Source organism: Lytechinus pictus, unplaced genomic scaffold (assembly GCF_037042905.1).
Source record: "Lytechinus pictus isolate F3 Inbred unplaced genomic scaffold, Lp3.0 scaffold_19, whole genome shotgun sequence".
NCBI classification, from domain to species: Eukaryota; Metazoa; Echinodermata; class Echinoidea; order Temnopleuroida; family Toxopneustidae; genus Lytechinus; species Lytechinus pictus.
In genome coordinates this window covers 19,479,677-19,501,276 of record NW_026974140.1, presented here as the reverse complement: position 1 = coordinate 19,501,276, position 21,600 = coordinate 19,479,677, and the positions used below count along the sequence as shown (strand labels likewise).

General features: G+C 34.9%; 1 protein-coding gene across 1 annotated transcript; it reads left to right on the top strand.

Annotated features, from left to right (window-relative positions):
• Positions 1 to 4,499: 4,499 nt before the first annotated feature.
• On the top strand, positions 4,500 to 21,580 carry LOC129259892 (uncharacterized). The gene is made up of 8 exons (XM_054898019.2): positions 4,500 to 4,626; positions 8,421 to 8,636; positions 10,594 to 10,710; positions 16,351 to 16,413; positions 16,687 to 16,818; positions 17,328 to 17,459; positions 17,841 to 17,889; positions 18,163 to 21,580. The coding sequence occupies exons 2-8, from the start codon at positions 8,475 to 8,477 to the stop codon at positions 18,390 to 18,392; spliced, it is 885 nt and encodes a 294-aa protein (XP_054753994.2). The 5' UTR covers positions 4,500 to 4,626; positions 8,421 to 8,474; the 3' UTR covers positions 18,393 to 21,580.
• Positions 21,581 to 21,600: the final 20 nt, after the last annotated feature.

Genomic DNA, 21,600 nt, shown 5'->3' with positions numbered 1-21,600 from the left:
ATATCCCCCAAAAAAAAGTTCAGGGGGGAGTGGCCTGTACAATCATCTCCCAATATTTCGAGGGCATAAAAAACAGTATATCTCCAGAAAAAAATCGATAATTTATTAAAATAAAAATCAATAAAATTTGACAAGAAAGAAGTACAAATAAGAAAAAGAATCGTTCCCCAAATCAGTTAATCCTTAGTTGTTGTTTTTTCTGAAGTTGACAAGTCTGTTTTGAAAATAGTTAACGCAATCATCTATACATATGTGATAAGTGAACTTGCCGATATAGGGTAATTTCATGAGCCATGAATAAATGCACATGTTTAGGCCCTCTCTCATTTTTCGATGGTGCATACAAGCAAAATTGTTTAAACAACAATTCAGGCGATCCATTAAAATGTAAGCTTACGCTATAACATCTTCCAAGAAGATGATGTATAGGCCCTAAATCTCACAAATAGATTTGACTTCTATATAAACTATTTGAAAAGTCTTTTAAGATACTTCTTTATTTTGTTTTTGCCATGTTAACAGTCGGAATCTGACACGACATTAAAAAAATCATGTAGTTATCTCATAGAAATGACATTTTGACTTTACACGGAACTGTATTTGTATATGTTTTTTTACCTTATGATCAATAAATGTGTTCTTATTGGTTGTTTTAAGCGTTACTTAGATATGCTATTCCATATTCAAGTAGGCCTACTCCCCTTACTGTCAATGTTTTGATTTGTTCTTTTTATTGATATGAAATACTTGAAACTTGTGTGTTACAATATATGGTAATTCAATAGTGAAAGTTAACTACAATATTATGGCCTAAAAAGTGAGTTTAGTATGCTCTAAAATGAGGTTTTCGCATGTCAATTTTTTAAAACGTCCCTACCGTGGAAGGGGGGATACCCGCCTCCAACACTCTCGCCGGGACTCAGACACCAATCACCCCCCCCCCCCCCCAATCATCACACGAAATCGACACCTATGGTAACTTCTAAAGGTTTCCATGGCGAAGAAGAAGATGTATATAATGGATTTCACGGTACACCATGTATCTTTCTTGGGCAATTGTTGGTCATTTCCAGGGCAAACAATTGCCCAAGAAAGATGCATGGTGTACTGTGAAAACCACTGCACATCTTATTAGAATATAGTTTCTGTATGAAAGACTAACTATTGTACAATAATCTTGATAATAATGAATTATTATATTTGACATGATAGAGACAATACTTATTTCATGAATAAATCAAAGCTGTCAAAACAATGTGCTAAGCTGGCTGTCGCTTATCGTTATTTACAGGGGCGTAGACAACGGGGGGGATGAGGGGGATGCATCCCCCCCACCTCACAAGGTGGGGGGGATGGCATGTACAATCATCCCCCCCCCCAGGTTTTGGGGAATGATATTCGGTTACTTAATAAGTCATAATGATGATAATAATAGTAATAATAATAATGATAACAATTATAATATTAATAATAATAATAATTATGATGATGATAATAATGATAATAATAATAATAAAGCGCAGTGTGAATTTACCCTGTCTTGAAATGCGAGATAAAAGGAACCTATTAGTATTAGCATTATTATTTGTATTAGTATTATTTTTTATTTGTATTATTATTATTATTATTATTTCCATTGTCCACAACTTGATGTTATGTTGGTATATTAAACAGCAACCGGACTTCTTCCAGAAATCTAGGGTTATTGTTCTATATTCTATCAAATGGGTCCTCTTCTCATTGTTCACTTCTCTTTCTAATTCAAGACCTTCCGTAAGATATGAGCTGTTCCAAGCAAGCTCATTATTATTATTATTATTATTATCATTATCATTATTATTATTATTATTATTATTATTATTATTATTATTATTATTCCTCTAAACAGGATCAAGTCCGTATTTTTTTCTTGAATAACTTTGCTCTAACAAAAAGCACCAAGTAATTTCAAGTGCAACTAGGAACTTTACACTACTAATGTCCGAGAGTCTTTCTTATCAATCTGGTTGTACCCAAGATAGCTGCCTTCTGAATGTCGTACATCCGAAGGTGAGGAGAGATCTTGGTTATGCAGGCTTCCATTCCCTTCTTCACCATTCCTGAGTGACCAATGATGACTGGTGTGACCTCTGCTTTCACGTTCCACATCCTCTCGATCTCAATCCTTAGGTCTTGATACTTGAGCCGTTTGTCTCTTTCCTTTACAGCAATGTTGATATCGTGGGGAACAGAGACCTCAATGATATTTACTACGTTGTTGTCTCTGACGATGATGTCCGGCTTGTTGCAGTTGATGGTTCTATCCGTTAGTACGCCACAGTTCCAATATATGGTGCTGTTATTGATCGTGGTGATCGTTTGTGGCTGATGTTCCCAAGCGTGATCACAAGTCATTTTACCGCGATCCTTCAGTAGTTGCCAATGGATAAGTTTGGCAATATTGTCATGTCTTATTATTATTATTATTATTATTATTATTATTATTATTATTATTATTATTATTATTATTATTATTATTATTATTATTATTATTATTATTATTATTATTATTATAAGACTGAGATCAAATAGAAGTAAATAATGCCCTAATTTGAAACGATGCAATGCCGTTATGGTTCCGATTTCTTCACAAACTTACAAAGCAGTATTGTTACTCCATGGATCATAGTGATACTGTTTATGTTTTTTGTATCTGTATGTTAATGAGCCGTCAGCCAATATCCATCTATGGATACTATGCCTGTTTCTTTGAGGTAAAAAAAAGCATAGTATGTACGTATTCATTATGCTTTATAATGAACAGACATATTGTTATTTGTTTGTTGTTTATGTGTTCTATTCACAAATGGCCACAGAGGCTGTTTTCATTCATAACCACATACCCATATCAAGACAACAAAGACTATACCTGCGTGTACACAGTTGACATTGTTTTTTTTTTTCTGAAGAGGTGTAACAGCAAAATTCACAGAGATAAATAAATACGTAGTGTGGTTCAATATGCAATACTATGTGTCAGTCCATTCTGTATTCGTATGCCACGGTGTGTAGATCTTGTCGATGTATGTCTGTCCATTCAAGGCGTAGTATGTGTGTGGTGCGCGCACCCGTGTGTGTGTGTGTATGTGAGAGGGTGTGTGTGTGTGTGTGTGTGTGTGTGTGTGTGCGTGCGCGCTTGTGTGTGTTATTTTACCTCATTAAGTATGCATCAGATTGCACGATTTCAAGTTCAAAATTGCAAAAGCTCCCTACCGTGGGAGGGGGGACACCCCCCTCCCACACCCTCCCCCCTCTCGGTCGCTTCGCTCCCTCGCTAGCGTTGGCAGCCCAGTCATCCCCCCCAGGTGTACGAACCTGTCTACGCCACTGGTTATTTATAATGCCTTGGCTACAAAATTTATCTTGAGTTTTGAAGGTTTGCATGGTGGTAAGGCTAGAACATCAGGTTTTCAGTGTCTCCATGTAAAGTCGCCCTGAAAAAGGACTGTCGGATATATGAAGATCCGAGTTTACATGCTCGAAACGTCCAGACCAATTACAGTTTTTATAAGCTTCTGTGACTTCGATGTCACAAGTTTATGAAAATGAAACTCAGTTTTAAAGTTTTGTTAGCAACGCTTTGATTTACTTGTAACTAGATTTCATATACTTTTATAAATCTACCATGGGTGGATTCAGGACTTCATGAATAAAATGGCTCAAACTGATTGTAGATTTTTTTTTCATAATTTCCTGACAATAAGAAAAAAATGTGACCCCAAAACGGGAGGCAATTGCGTTTCAAAAAATCTATAAAGCGATCCTAACTTGTCTAACAAGGACCGTTTGCTGACTCTGTCTTTGCATTCATTCACTTCCTCTCTCAAGCCATGATAGTGAGATTATATTTCATGATGGATGACTGTACCTAAAACCAGGTTATACTCATCAACATACAAAGATTGATCAGTTCCCTCTTACTTTCAAACTTATCCTTTTCTTTTCCTTGATATTTTATTCTTCATTGTGTGGTGTGATTTTTTGTAGTAAAGTTGTAGACTTCGTGTTCTTATTTCAATCCAATCGTATTGTTTCAACTCGAATATACAATAAAGTTGTGCCAAAGCTGTTTCGACATTTATTACCAAACATGTCATCATATTTTAATAGATGAATAAAAGTACCATTAGCATACTTATGACTGTGAATCCCATGTGCTTTGAATATTGATTTCCAACAAAAAAGTTCATGTTTTTATCCTCAACTTCTCGAATATTTAGGAGATTTGGCTGGCAAACGAGAGTGCGACCCGCAAATCTCTTTTTCTATCTGTCATTTGGCATATCAAGTACACGTTGGATTTGACTCAAGTACGAAAAGTCGTCCATCAAAAGTTTGAAGAGTGTTGCCAAAAAGGGTATGTAGTTATTTCGATACACAGACATATCGTTCGTAGAATTACATTTCGATCGTCTTTTTGGCATGTTTGGCGGCTTGTTTCCATTTCATTGATGGAGCTGAACCATAAGAGACAGCTTTATTCGTGGCCTGAGCTGTCCAGGAATAGATGCTTGGATTTGATGTTCACTATCATCAATTAATATTTGATTGGGTCTGAGAGAGGATCATCAAATCAATTACATTAAGGTAAGACAATTTCTTTCACCCGATAAATGGATCTGAAACTTAAAAAAGAAGAAGTCAATTAAGCACTCTTTTTGAAAATACATGCAAACTTTCATATATTGTTTTTACATTAATTTCTAAGATGATAGGGTAGTTATAACATGCTTTTAGTGATATGTGAAAACCCCTCACTAGTATATACTGGGACACATCATGATTGACATCTAGCACCATAGGAGCTGTGTTTTGGAATTACAGGAAGATATATATCACAAAACAATACAAGGAAATAATCAATTATGAAGTCACTTCTGTTCTTCCACTGTGGTTTCAGGAAGTTGATTTAGTGAAGAAAAACTGTGCAAATCAATTTTTATTTCGGTAGCTCATCGGGGCGAAATTCTTTTAGGTAATTTTTTTAATTGGTCGATTGTAATTGACTGTAATTTAAAGTTTTGATTGAAATATATTTAAAAAGAATCAGTTTATAAACTGACATAAATCATGAGCGTGGTGCGGTCAAATGAAATTACAATTACTACTTTCTTTAAATATATATACTGTATATATATACATGTGTATATATATATATATATATATATTATATATATATATATATATGGGAAATCATATATGTACAACAGCTTTGGCAACTCTTTTATTTAAATATTTTGTGAAAGAAATGGATGAAGAGAACAATGGAAGGCGTAGCTTAAATCAAGGTTCCCCAGAGCTATCTGCCCTTTGGAAAAATTGGTGATGCCGAAAAATATCAATGATGACTAGAAATCTTGTAATAGTGGATGGTTAAACGTGTCCGATAATCGACAAGTATTTGTAATTAGTGGAATCAATGCAAGGGGAAGATCTACCGTCTAGTCTTCAACATTTTGAACCCTTGAAGGTTCAGACAAATGAACCCTTTTTCAACCACAGGGTCTTTCGACTGGGAGGGTGAAAACTCCTTGAGGGTATTCAAACTACCACGTCTAGCATGTCTAGGGGATCACTGGAAGCAGTATTATTCAATCATCGAGACTGGTGACTGAAAGGGATTGTACTGATATTGTATGATTTATTTTTACTCAATATGTAGAAAATAAATTGAATTGAAAAGTAAAAACTTCTCTCCTCGATGTTGTTTTATTTTAACCCCAACCATCCACCCCCCCCCCTCTCTCTCTCTCCTTCACCCATTCTCAATCTTATCTTGTCATCTTTTATCTATTTTCCCCCATTTCATTGTTTTTTATTTGACTAAAGATTTTTTAAAGATTTCAAAGGAAAGAAATATTTAAAAAATAGAGATGAGTAGGGTGAGATACGTACGGAGTGGGTACAGTACACTCTGACATTTTCTGTGACACAATTGGCTCTATTCCGGACCTTATTAACCTGGAATATTGTGGCCCTAAACTAAAAGTTCTCTATTTTGTTAAGATATTTGATTGCATGGCTCATAGCCTATCGTTTAGAAGTTTATTATGCACAAAGTTTATAACCAGGGTCATGAGAAGAAAAAGATGTTTTCTTAGCATTTAGTTTTATCCACAAATTTCACAACATTTCCGGTTAAGATCAAGTTCACTTTCTGAAGGTACAGTAAAGAGAGTTGGTTTGAAACTGATGGAAGGATTCGAAGAGTGAGGAGTGGAACATACAGGGGTGGTAGGCTCTTATTTTGTACCTTGCACCATAATGATGGGTGGTATGAGTTGTGGTAAAGAAGTCAACACAGTTTAGTGATTATCTGGTTTGTGATGGAAGAGAGAAGATCAAAGTTGTATCTTGACCCTGGAAGGTGTGTGTTTGGTTCCTTTCTATGTGTGTCGTCTTTCAGACATGTACTTAGGGCTAATAATTTTTCATTGACTGATAACCTAACTTCTTCGATTCATTGCAAAATTCTTCCTATTTTCACTACCGCACAGAGGTGAGTATCTGTTTATCCGGTGCCAACATTGAATTTTTAGAATTAGGGTTTGATAAAGAAACTGAAATGTATGAAATACTACTTTCCATCAGTGAACTGATATTTAAAATGTTGATATGATTTAAAGTGTTCGTTTCATTATCGATATGTAGCATTATTAAAACAGTCGCTTTCTTAAGTAGGATTTACTGTTGTATCTTATATTTGAGATAAACTAATCGCCCTGGTTTTTTTTATAGTTTATTTGAATTTAATTTTGAATACGTCTTTATCTGATTGTAAACATACCGTATTAATGTCATCAATTAAGACATAGCCCTGATGGAGGTTGGTTTACCATTGATAATTTATTTCTTCGATAATCGAATCACTCTTTTGATTGTGTTATAATGAATAATTCAACGTCCATCTTTATGCAATAATGTAAACTCATTTTATTTATTCAATGTAAAAATGCAACTGAGTGTCACTCAAGGAAAGCATTATAACCAGAAAACAATGTTTACTTTGAGCAGAATCTATATATCGACAATTTTTCATATTTTTCAAATTAATCGATGGATTATAATCATAAAAAATCTTCCGTTTTCATAAATCAAAGGCAGAAATTACTAATAACAGGTCCAACAAAGAAAATGGTGTTTTGTTCGAGCTGGATTTTCGTTAAGAAGAAAGCAGGAGTATATTGAGTCGTGCGTGTGATGAGAATGTTGTCAACAGAATCTACAGGAGACGACTCAAGAAATAGAGAACTTAATTAATTGCTGGTGTACAAAAACATTGTAGTCATAATTATACTAATTGCACAAGCGACTAATATTCGGAGATAACAGAAACAATTATATTACACAATATATACATTGATATGATACCATGGTAACGGGTATAACAAATAATAATAGTTGCGTGATGGGAGCAACATTTCTACTCTCTGTCAGTTTTATTCATAGCTCACGTTATTCAGGGGAGTATTTCATAAACAATCTTAGCATTGATTTTTATTGACAAATTTTCCATGAGCCAATCAGACGGAAGGATTTCAAAAACTTATAACGAGAGCTCCAAAACCAAATCGTGTAGAACAATAAAAAAAACAATAAATTGAAAACAAAAATATTATCAGGAAAATCGGGGGGGGGGGGAACCGACACGCTAAAAGGCTTAATACATTCATGTACTTCAGTTCACAAACGCCTATACAGACAATATAATTGTTTTTTACTTTTGACTTATCGGAACAATATGAATTATGTTTCGTATAATCATTCCTTAGAATTATTTCACTATTACAATTGAAGAAGAAAAAAAAAGTAGAATATTTTAGGAAAAAAAAACAATGAAATTAATTTAATTGAAATGATGTTTGGTTAGTTTAAGTAGATCTCCTTTTCATTATTTCCGAAAAAAATATAACCACGAGGTTTTGGAAGAATGCCTAGTTCATAATTCTGCGGTATGCATTGAATGGGTAATTATCATCATGCTCACAAAAAGCCAGACTTGACTTAAATATAATTTGTCTCAGGATTAATCGTAATAATGTATTGTTTGTTTGGTTCAGATTGCACGTTCGTATGACACAATTAAAACTGAGTGAATATTATATTTAAAAAAAATCATTGTTTAGTTCAATGGAGGTTATATTGAATCTTTCAGTATTTGGTGCATGTATCATACTAGTATTTGTTGTAAATATATTTCATTGTTTCAAAGATTTTTCATATATTGGTGAGAGTATATAAGTTACGTCACGGAATGCCTATAAAATGGGTCATCGAAATAGACCTATGGTTTTTAAAGATTACGGGAATTTTATGATGAAATTTACCCCTCCAAATGTAAATTGCTTAGAACTTTCTTACAATTTTCCACAACTTAACAGATATATTTGAAGGTCCGATAATTGAATCTGAGAGGTAGAGTGATTAAGATCAAAATGACTTCAATAAAGATGCCATCCAAAGAGGAACCCATCCCATCACTCCCAACATCAGGAAGCACCAGACAACGCCCTCCATCATATGAATTCAATCCATCTCTAGCTGCTTTAAGAGATCCAGAATGTGAGGATACATCATCTACTGGTATCTCTATTCGGGTGAGAATACCATTTTGGTTCAATTCATTCAATTCATTATTTTATTGTCCATGATAGCGCATGGAAATACGTTATGGTCACACATGATAAAAACACATAATACATCATTAGAAATGCTAAAATTATACACTTTTAAGGGCATTGCTTAGTTTACATTTGCAATTGATTGCACTAATATAAAACTAGATAAATGACGAAATGGCAATTTGAATAATATACATTTAATTATATTAAGGTGTTATTCACCGCGAATAATTTCGATTATTCTGATGTGATTTTATTGCATACTGCACCGTAATCAAAATTGATGATGCTGTAATATGAGACAGACTAGGCATCATTATCCCCATAACTCGAATGATTTTTTTTTATTATTGATGATAACATTATTGCTGATGTCATTTGATAATGTAATATATGCTACATCATCCGATCATGTCCCTCTCTTGAAATCAAAACTGGATGTAGCATATTCGCAGGAACCCGTCTGTCCTACTTTAGAACATCATGATAAATGTCCAGAATCATAATTTGATTGCAGACTTATATGTTTACTATCACTATGGGGAATAACAGCGATCATTCTGAAACTGATTCTTTATAGTGCCTTCATATGGAATGTCGGATACAGCAGAATATCCTTTACTCCATTTTATTTCCTCGGCATTAATCATCATTCTGAAGAAGAAATTGAAGCATGATATGTTCAACGAAGAAATTGATAATGTTGGAAAATATAATTCATAAGCGAATTATAAAATTAAGGAGCCTGTATGAGAAGGAGAAAAAGTACATTCCAAAAGCAAAATACTTTGGCCACTTAAACATGCTTAAAAAAGCGTAAGAGATAACGTTGGAGGGAAGAGAAGAGGGGACTAGACGACGAGAGTTCCCCAGAATATTGGAAAGAGAACATCAAGAAACTGTATGGCTAAAGGTAGATAAAGTGAACATTATTTCCTTCTGAAATGTGAGTAGCTGGCAGAAGAAATAATAATTATTCACCATCGATGATAACGATGTACCATCACCCCCCCCCCTGGATATAAAGAATAATGGAGGCATCGACATGATTTTTCGAATCAATGAAAAGTAAGCAAGCAACATTATGGTGAAATACATCGAAATCATTCGAGACGAAATCCTCCTTATCTGATATTCTTTCTTGTATAAATATGTTTTATTGTCAATGTTCCATTGTTCATCAGTCTCTTTATTAGTCCATTTCATGTCCATCCTATCACGTTCAAACTAGACTCGACATGGTTTCACATGACAGGCAGTCTCATCCAAAGTCTAAGATCCTAATTTGAAAATAATTTTATTTAGTAAAATATCTGGCTTAATTTTTAAGATTTAAACCCCATTCCGAATTGAAAGGTATTTCCTGTATATTATCTGACTATAATAGTGTCTCATTTCTGGTACGGAAGAACGATATTCTCAAAACATGAAGCTACACACTCGAGAACATTGTTGCGTTTCGATGACAGATCTTTAAAGGCACTGGTATACTGGTGGTGATTTGAGGTAGCTGTCCCAAAACCATTCACAAAAGTTGAATTTGTTTTAGGTTAAATAATTCCGTGGTATTTTTCAATATCATTTCACTCGTCGAATAAACTTTGCTATCTAGCCGATTCGATTTTTACATGCCAGATTCGTTTCACCAAAAAGGACAAAATAAATCAGAAAGATAGAAAATTACAATTTTCTTGGCTCGTTCGTTTCACTTTTATTTCAGATTAATGCATAATATCTCATCTTTAGCCGTCTCAAACGTTTTGCCTCGTTAGGCCTGCGTCAGTTGTTAATGATTTACACCAATCATGACCTGTTTTTCTTACTACCTACCATGGAAACCTATTTTGACTCCTTTTAGAGTATATTAATGATAATGATAATCATATTTACAGAGTGGAATTCATTTTTTCAACCTATGTTTCTCTCTTCCTAGATGACTGGTATGTTCCATATCATCTTTGGTATAGCAATTGTCTTAGCTGGTATCATCGCTATCAGTATTGAATGTCGTCTGTCTTACTATGCTGTACCAGTATGGGCCGGTGTATTGGTAAGATATTACCCCCCCCCCCTCCCCACCTGATCCATCACATCTTATACCCAGAACAGCGGTATTTTGAGATTAGGGCAACATGACCAAAATATATTTATTTTCAGTAAATTCATGATGGCCAAAATCTCCGATTTTATGCATTTTCTCAATTTTCTCCCTTTTTATTTTGGACAGTATATTCTTCTTTCACCCGTTATCTCCTGTTGTTTTTTCACTCCTTGAATACCTCGAGATCTACCCCTGCCCCTGGTTATACTAAATGAAATCTCATTCACAAACCTCGCACAACCATCATACCATAAAGACAGTATCTGCTTGCAGACGTATGACATGATGGCTATCCGTGGTGTCTTGTTGATCCCAACTCACAGATGTGGTCCTCAAAATGTGATACTAGTAAACTTAAAGAACATTTTATGATTCATCCTCACCGACAGATGAATGATAGTCATTATTATCTCTCAATCTTTCTACTTAAAACATATCTGTTATATTCTCTCCCTACAATTGGGTTTGACGGAGGTGTGTTTCAACCTCTATTGGATCATGATTCTCGCGTTTTATTTTAAAATCATCTTAAACCCATGCAGGTGGTACTTTAATTCCTGAAAGATGCATGACGGGAGGGAAACATAATCACCCGGGGGGGGGGGGGCACTCAGTATATAATGCATAGTGGGTATGTGCCGCGGAGGGGACTCCCATTTTTACACTCAAATTTCCGTTCCAAGGCATAGCATTTTTTTCTAATTGAGAAAAAAAAACAAAGAAAGCCGCTCCAAAGCATAGCATTTTCTTCTTATCGAGAAAAAAAGAAGAAAGAAATCCGCTCCAAAGCTTCGCATATTTTCCGTTACGCCGTTCCAGCCGCATTGATCTGCTACAATGAGCCGCAATTTGGTGAAAAGCGGCCGCAGAGCGCTGTCCGACCATCGCCTCTGCGCTAGCGCACCCGGGGCCCGTGCCGCCGGGGTAGTAGCTGCATGCACGTTCCATAAGGATGCATACGCACCATAGGATGCATACGCACCATAAAGACGCACTCACTGACGCGCAGGCGACCCGTTCCAAGGACCCCCGTTTTCACAAACTTTTGTAGTTCCGAAGCCCGTTCCGAGGACCCTCCTTTTTACAATAAGCCCGCTCCAAGGCCCCCGTTTTTTGTCTCGCCCGCGGGACATACCTACGACTTTTTTGGTCGAGTACCCCCCCCCCCCCCCGGGCACTGCGTTTGCTGTACTGCAACGTTAGTATTTCACTGGGAAATCCCTTTTTATGGAGGAATAGGTAGAATGATGAATGAGAATTAGTTCAAATATACCAGGATGACACGAGTGATGAACTCCTTAGCGAATGTTCTTCATTATTTATCAAGTCAAACCTGTCAAGTTGGAACGTTCCATTATATCGGAAATGAATCGATGAACAAGACCACGTGACTCACAGTGTGAACGCAATGTGACCTAAATGAACTTCCTTTTCAAGGGACAACCGTCATGTTGTATCAGGCATGTCAGGATAACTATAGTGTATTCACAAGGGGATATGAAGCGTATCTTTGATAGGAACTGGTGCCCCCAACCCCCGCCAATGAGAAGGGATGAACCATTCATTTCAAGAGAATGTATGCTTTATAAACCGACATCATTCTCGAAGTTACAGTCAAGGTGTTTACACTTCATTACTCTGTTGATAGAAAGTCCACCAAATTATTACAAAATATTGACCATAGTCATATAGCTATGTTCACCTATTATACATACATGTAGCTATCTATCTTATATTATGTTTGAATCGAAATGAAATTAAAGAATCGAAATTGAAATTTTGCCAGGGGCCGATGAACAAATTTGCAAGTGTGTGTGGGTGGATGGGGTCAGAACATGCTTAGAATTACAGTTGATAACTCAGCTAACTCATATCTTGTGTGTAGGGTATGTTTTCTCTTTTTCTGTATACATTTCGTATTATATATGAATGTTATGCTGTTATGTGGAATTCCGTGCCAATAAAAGACATGACGATAAAACATGCATGACACAGTAAATCCACAGAGGTTTTTACACATATGTAATTGAAAGGATTTTTAGTGGTAGGGCCTGTAGTAATTATGGTATGCCATTTTCTGCCCAAAGGCATTCATTTTTTTTTAACTCATTACTTTTGATTTTCACACAATGTCCAATCGTTAGGAATTGAAAATATCATACATGTGTATAAACTTCGTACTTCAATAACTTTTTAAAACACAATGAAAATGTAGTCCATCATTTCCCGATTGTGTATCCTTCAGACTGTGAATGATAACAATCACAACCATTTACCATTAAATGGCAGATAAAAGATAAACTGAGAACCCAAAAAAGTACCTCGGTATACTGCAAACCATCGAAACCAATAACTGTTTTTACAGACTGTGGATTTTGGCACTATACAGTGCGTATCAAAAAAAGTTTACACTTTGAAAAAGCCCTGGGAATTAAAAAATATATAACATGTGCGTAATTTTTTCGCATATAATCTTGGATTTGGGTCTCATCTATCCAATGAAAGTAAAAGTTTTGACAGAATGTTACACTTGAGTGAGCACTGTCCATTTTTGTAAAGCTCGCAGAAATCTGTTTGCGCAGAAATGCTCGTTTGTACGCTGTGTCAAGGGGAAAGGGCGAAATCAATCTTACCTTGCGAAACATTTCTCATACATTTCCCTTGCACTTTTAGTCAATTGAAATAATGCGGATACATTCAAGCATTTTCTAACAATTTTGCCACCCAAATTGAAATTTCAACACTGAGTAAACACAACCTTTGCCCTTTTTGTGCCAGCTGGATCTGAGGACATAACTGAATATGAACAAAAGTTTATATCAGACATCTTTAGCATTTTTTCACTAAGTTTTTATCATTAAAAGTGGGATTACATTTCATTTTTCATTTAATACTTGTTTCTCCACACGTTTCCCAAGCTTGACAATGATTAACAAAATAAAAATCAAGCCTAAGCCATTTTATGTAAATCATAGCTCAGTGTAAAGCAAATATCGTCATGATGGCCTCGGTATTTGTGGGAGTGGGGTGGAGCGCAATGCACTCCTCGAAGTGGTTTGGGCAAGGAAACAAGTTAAAAAAGGTAAAAGATATCTTCAAATCAATTTTACTAGCTAAATTCCACGTGTTATTCATGATTAAGGTCTACTTCATTCGCATAACTATTTCAAAGTTCTGCGCAAATCATTTTTCACTAACTTTTCAAAAGTAAGTGGTGCTCACTCAAGCGGAAATATTGTTTAAATGGATGTCTACCAATGTTGAAATGTGGAAAAATCTTCAGGATATTACAAATGTATAATTTTACAGGATTTTTTCTAAGTGTAAACTTTTTTTGATACGCACTGTATAGCATGGGTCTTTCAGTGCAGTTTATAAAAGTTGTTAACTAAAATTGGATCAGTTTCAAATGCCAGTGGCCATGATGACTTTATCACTCTTTAGATTGCCAAAAACTCAATCCATTGATTCCCTAGTGGTCTTCAGAGTTTATCAAAATGACCTTTTGGGATACACCTGCATGGGACAGTTCATGGTCAGACATGCATAACAAAGCTCATTTCAGAAATATTGTGACACACATTCTAACAATAAATTGATTTGAACAAGAGTATAGAGAAATAATCAGACGGCATAGCACTGATAATTTTCTTCAAATCACACGTAAAAATAAGAAATTTATAGCATTCAAGAAACAGTTCCTGGGCAATATGTAAATGAGACTGTGAGAGTCGATTGAGTCACGCACTCACTAGAGGTATTTTGTAAATTCAATAATGTATATCGCATCAGTATACATAATACATGATAAGAACGATTTCATATGTTTTGGAAGAATGTCTACGGGCTACAGTAATTTGTTTTACTTTTCCTCATTTTCCCAGGCAACCTTCGTGGACTTCTACTACTGACATATTTGTTCCTTCACTCTTAAGTTTGTTCTAATGTATATTATATAACTAGATCTTTGTTGAGATGTCGAAGAAAATGATATTAAAATTATTCCTATCATGTTTACATAATGAAAGCAAAAACTACACATTATATTATTTTATTTATTGAAATACAATAGAAATAGTTATTGTGACATCATCGGGTCCCTCATTTTGCATACCCCCCCCCCCCCCGTGAGATGACAGAATCTCTCTGTTTAGCGCAAATAACTTTCATTTCGTACATCAGATTTTTCAGAAAAGTTTTATGGTTATGCTTGCTTGATTCGTCTAGGGGTGCGTTTATCCGCCACTTTTTCATCCTAGAATCATGATCTGAATCATGATTCAAATCATGATTCTGCAGAATCACGATTGCGTTTAGTCGAAATTTAATATAATCATGATTAGAATCACAAACATGAAACACGAAAAAAGGGGCGTTTGGAAAGACGTTTCTGCAGAATCACGTACGAAAATGTTCGAATAAACGATATCGTGATTTGAATCATGATTATATGACCTCACTGTGTCGGGCTACTTTCGGTTTGACTCTTGCCAAGCTCAAGGCTCTCTATATGCTCATTGTATGTACATGATTACTCTGCATGCATTTCTTGTCATGTTCAAGTTCTGTGTTGGTCATCGCATCGTCCACTACTTTTCATTTTTTGGTCATGTCTTCATGCAACTTCAAGTTCTAGTAAATGAATTAACTGGACAGACAATGATCTCAGTTGTTGTTGCTGAGTATAGAGTGTCAATATTAAATTGGATCTACGCTGAAATTCACTTCCGAACACCATTTTGGATAAACTAACAAGATGAATATAAGCATATGGACCCTATATGATAGACGTAAACAAAATTAGGTATAGACTGAATTCTGGAAGCAAAAGATTTTTCGAGAGCCGAAACACGTGCGAAAAACTTCCTCTGTCAAACTGCGCACTAGTGATGCGCACTGGATTGGCCCGAATCTGAGGAGAAACAGCATTGGAATGAAGGTCGTCTAAACGCTGATTCTGTGATATCGTGATTCATGTTTGTGTTTTGAATCATGATTCAAATCATGATTCAAATCATGATTCTGGCTTGAGGTCGCATAAACGCATTCAAACCAATCTTTATTTAGCTGGACTTTTCCTTTAAAAATTTTGAAAACAAAATAAGATAACGAGAGACAGAAAATAGAAATGAAAATACAAGCAAATCATACAAGCTGAGCATTTATGGATATAGTTTTGCTGTTGATTATTATCTATATTTTTCATGCGAAATTCGATTATTTGTTAAATTGAAAGATTATCATCAGATTATGCGATACTTGCGTCTGTTTTGTGTGATGACCCTATATACATGATATATAAGTGCGATCAAAATTTGACATTAATGATGGCGCCTTTCTTGCAAGTGGTATACATTCATGCTAATGGTATCATGTTTCACAACCTAACGTCGGTTTATCTTTAGTATTGTGACAGTAAAATAAATAAAGATTTGATATCCGTGCGCATGGTTGTATAACCAACTATCATGACTTATGACTATATCCCTTGCATATGATTCACTTTCCCTCTTTTCCCTTTATATACTAACACAGAAAATAGAATTCTGTTAAAACAAAATATTTTTTGTTCAATTTCTCTCTTGATAGTGTTACATAACTACTGGGATTATTGGAATCCGAGCATACTACAAGAAAATGACAAAGGGAATGGTAAGAACAACATACAAATTAAAAGTTTATGATTAATCTTATAAATAATAATGGTAATGATAATAATAAAACATAATCTCAATATAACGCGCTTAATTTTATACAAAGTTTCAACTCTCGAATCTTATCTGAATTTTATATCGTCCAGTCTCAAATGCATTATCCACTTTCCAGTTTTTTATTAAGATTTTATATACTTGTTATATGAATTCCGATGATTTCAATATTGACTTCAATTGTTAATTTTTCACATTTCAAAACAATTTCCTGCAGACGACATCTTACATGGTGATGTGTACATGTTCATCCATCCTTTCTGGAGTGGTATTCGTCATGTATATCAACGTCGCTCTTGAAGAAAGCTACGCTTATACCTGCTTCTCAGATCATTTCTGTCGAACTCAGGTAAGTATTTGTATTCAGGGACAGAATTATCCAGGATTGACCCGGCCGGGGGTGAAATGACAAGCAAAAAGGAGAGCTTTAAGGGGTGCCCACCCCTTCCATCACGCTTGCTTGCCTAGCTTGTCGGCTAATAGCTTGTTTGCATGATATAATTACTATTGTGTGATTGTGATGGAGCATATCCAAATCCAAGGGATGTGGGAACACGCCCCCTAATACCCATAATTTGCATTACGTCTCGTCTCTGTATGTTGAAATATTATACTTTTTATATCTTTATGATATATTCAACAAATAAACCATCTTCTGATACTTTGTCACTCTCAGTTATGAAATTCTTGACCCTCCCCTGCAGTTCATTATTACCGGAAAGAAAAAGATAATTCATGCGTGGTTGAATTACAAAATCTCTTTGACGATATGGTAAAATTCATAAATCATCATGATTTCGATAGCTAAACCCATTTTACCCAATTACACTTATCGTTAATATTGTAATTATTTTGCAGCGTGTACGAACGATCGTGGATATCGTAATCGTATTGCTATCATTTTGTGAGTTAGCTGTAGCGATCACCGGTGCATCATTGACTTGCTGTAGAATCTGCGATTGCTGTAAACCAAAGAATGCTGTTAATATGGTATGTATTTAGAAAAAAGTATATATGTTAATTGAAACGTTCAACGTTTCAACACTGGCATACAGTCCCCCCCCCCCCCCACAAAAATGGTCCACGGTTGAGAAAAAAAATAAAATAAAATCAAAGGGATAACAAAAGGGGAGAATGTTAAATACACGTATTCTATTACTTTCGGATTATTGTGTAAAATCTGTCACGAACCATGTTCTACCCCATTGCACCACTACCCCTCCCCCTCCCTTCCAGAAATTTTATCTGTGCAGATTTGTATCAGAATGCCATACTAGAATGTCTTGGGAAATATGCTATAACTTTAAAAGTTCTATTTCATTATTCTTTGTGACTAATTAATTTCTATTTCATTTTGTTGTATTTATGTAGGTGTACTATAATAATCAGTCTGGTCGAGTGATACCACACTTCGCAGGGGGTAAGTTAATTGTCATGTATACATGTTTGTATATTTCGGTGTGTATATTTTGGTAGGCATGGATTTAAACAATGTCAATTAGATGATTCATTTTAGTATGAGTCGTTGACGTAAAAACATTGCGCGACGTTTAGATTCCGTATCCGCGGACCAGTGGATATAATTTTAAATTATATTAAAGGAATGGAATGCACAATAAAATATTAGTACCTATTTTTGTCAGAATTTTTACTTTTAAATTCAATCATTGTCACTTTCTTGTTTTTTCCTTAGCCCCCTCTGGTCAGACGATGATGGTACAAGCAGGTACCTACCAATCCCCTGAGATGACCCCCTCTCAGATGGTAGCTGCACCCCACCCTAACGATGCGGCTCAGATGACAGGTGTAGTGGTTACTACTCAATCTAGCCCTATCCATACTACCACTGGGTCATTTATCTCAGGCATCACAGACCCCACCCCTCCCATAACATCAGGAGGAGAAGGAGAGATTCAATTGTAAAAAAATATATATCTCCTCTTTGGATATGTGCAATTTGGTAAATGGTGAATTAGCGTTATCACATTTTTGTCATGCGACAATTGTTATTGTCTGAACTGGTAATTTACCTACTTTAAATAATCTCTTTTGGTCGGGGATTTTTAAGGCATGTCTAAGTCTTCTAGGCATGTCTAAGTCTTCTAGGCATGTCCTTTATATCAGACTAAATCTGATATCTGATCCACAGTATTACAAATATAGGAAATATTGCCCAAAGCTTAAAATATTATGGAATAGAAATAAAGTCTGATCACAGGAACGATATCTTGACTTTTCTTCATCATGTTCATAATACCAGGCGTATCAATGCAAACAAATGAGCATCAGCGCAAGCAAAACTCCCCCCCCCCCCACGTAAAAGTTTTACCCCTTTTCAGTCAGCAATGAAGAGGGGCACCCCTATGATGCTCAATCGCCCCTAGTGAGTAGCGTTGTCAACAGTCTGTGTCATATCCCAAGATACATGTCTTTGAGATAGTACCTCATTTAAGGTCCCTTTGTTTACACCCTTAATCAAGCGAAGAGAAACTTTAGAAAGACGAATGTCATGAATGTGGTGGACCATCTTAGTCATCTTACTCATGTTGATTCAAAGTTATACAGTGCGTCCCACAAAAAACGAAACCGAGATTTATCGATGATTTATTATAACTAAATCACAAATACAATAGACAAATGACCTACCATTGTAAAGCTTAGAATCTCCTCTTTCATCTGAAATTAAGATTATTTCTCATTCACGCATGAGTGAGCAAAAACAATTTGAAGAGGGGATACCAAAAAGTCATTTGGCGGGCTGTATATGGGTTTCAAAACAAAAACCACATTTTTAAAAAGTTCAATATCTGCTCTTTAATTTGATACCTCAATTACAGAAAATGGTCAAGAAATAACAAAGTTCTGGTTATTTGAAATAAGGCTTGATTTTCAATAATTTTATTAAATGAAGAGGTTTTACAGGCTAGCGTTCCAACTCACTCGACACTCCGTTTTGTTGACGATCAGCCATGCATCAAGTCTTTTGTTAACCGTGCGATAGCTTCTGTGGGAAACCGGTGAAAACATGGTGAAATTATGGAAATACAAGCATCGTTTCGAGGGAACATAACTTTTTCACTTCTGGACCATTTTTTTTTATTAAGGTATCAAATAAAAGAGCAGATATTGAACTTTTTAGGCATGTGATTTTCTTTATGAAATTCAGATACCCCCGCCAAATGAGTTTTTGGTATCCTTTCTTCAAATTGCTTTGCTCACTCATGCATGAATGAGGAAAAATCTAAGTAATATCGGATGAAAGAGGACATTCTAAGCTTTACATTGATAGGTCATTTGTCTATTGTATTTATGATTAAGTTATGATAAATCATCGCTAAATCTCGGTTTCGTTTTTTGTGGGACGCACTGTATAATTCTACTATTATTATCTGTAAGCGGATATACCGACACGTATTATTATACCATTGCTCTCTGTTAGGTCTCACATCACTCTTCTTCCAGACATACATAATGTATTCTGCACCATAAATAAAGTTCAACTTCGAAAGGCAAAATGTGTTGCAGAGAATGTCAAACCAAAACATGTTTGGGATATCATGCAAGCCTTAAATCCCCAAATAACGATCAATAGTTATTTGTCTAGCATAAACTAAGTGGTATGTTCTCTGTTCGGGTGTTAGAATGGTGAAATTTGAAAAGTATAGGCCCTATAGTTTAATTTGCAATATCTTCATCTATCTAGCTATGTTGAGATGAATAAGTTCTTTTTCAATTTCAAATAGAAGCAGTCGGAAGCCGTCATCTATAATTCATTGAAATCGTCACCTTGTGTAATTATTCTTTTCTTATCATATCGAAATTCATGAATAATCACGATTTATTTCAATTTTATTTAGTTGTTTGAGTTCTTTTGCTAAGACAAACATTTCATCAAAACCGATAAATGAATAATGATAATGTCTGTAGTACTCATAGAGATGTATACTAATAACGTTATTAGTATACATCTCTATGGTAGTACTATGATTATAAAAAAACAAGAGCAAATGATGGCGCTGTGCAAATATTGTTAATTGACAGGAAAGTTACAAACAAAATTCTGACAGGCCTTTGTCCAAAACTTTTATTTTGGTTTCGTTTTCTGAGAAAATTGAATTGAGAACAATTAGAGTAAGAATAATCGGTACTGAATTACTTTCATCATCAATAAACTATGCATCTGTACAATTCCGGGTATCCTGACCAAAAGAAAAAAAGAAAAGACAAGCAATAATGCTGTTGGGCGAAAGATCGAAAAACTCATAAAAAAACATTGTTTTCCGGTAAACTTTTTCATGTAATGTATATAATGAATTATATTCAGTTGATATATCACGCAATTGAATCTCGCATACATAATTTAAATAGGTCTTTCAAAGTGGCTATTATTATATCTATTTGTTTTCATATGTCTTTTTTTTACTTTCTGCATCAAACATGAAAATAATTTTTGAAAGGAGTAAGATTTAAAATCTCCCGAGATAATCAATTTTTAGATCGGATGATTATGCCCATTATATCTATTAATAAACTTAAACTTTCTGAGATCGTTTCTTTGAAATCTATCTTACTAATTTAGTAATTACCAAGGAGTGTGTTGTACATGTACATGCCTATCATAGCTGAATATAATATTATACATGGTATCAGGCATATGAAGTCACTCATGTAAATACAATGTATGGTTATGGTTGAATCTGCTATTAAATGTAACCTTTCTATACAAAATAATAATTCGTTGTTATTTTTACTGTGGTATTTTTTGTAGGAGTTACATTTATATAAAATATAATTAGACAATATAATTCCAAACTCGACACATATGATTTAACTTAAGTAACGTATCATTTAGCTTTCTTGTTTAATTGTGAGATGTTACGAATGTCATATTGTATATTTGATTTTGTTTTCACATTTACTTTTATTTAAAATGCCAAATTAGTATTTAAATTTTTTATCAAAGTGGTTCTTAGCTTCCAAAATGCAAATTCATGAATGAATTTCTATCAAACCTGTAGTTAAACCATCAGATGAAAACCCAGGGTAAAAGTTTAATCAGAATACACTGTTGAGAGAGGGGGATGTTCTTATCTAAATTTGTCAAATTTAGATTAGAACTCCTCCCTCCCTC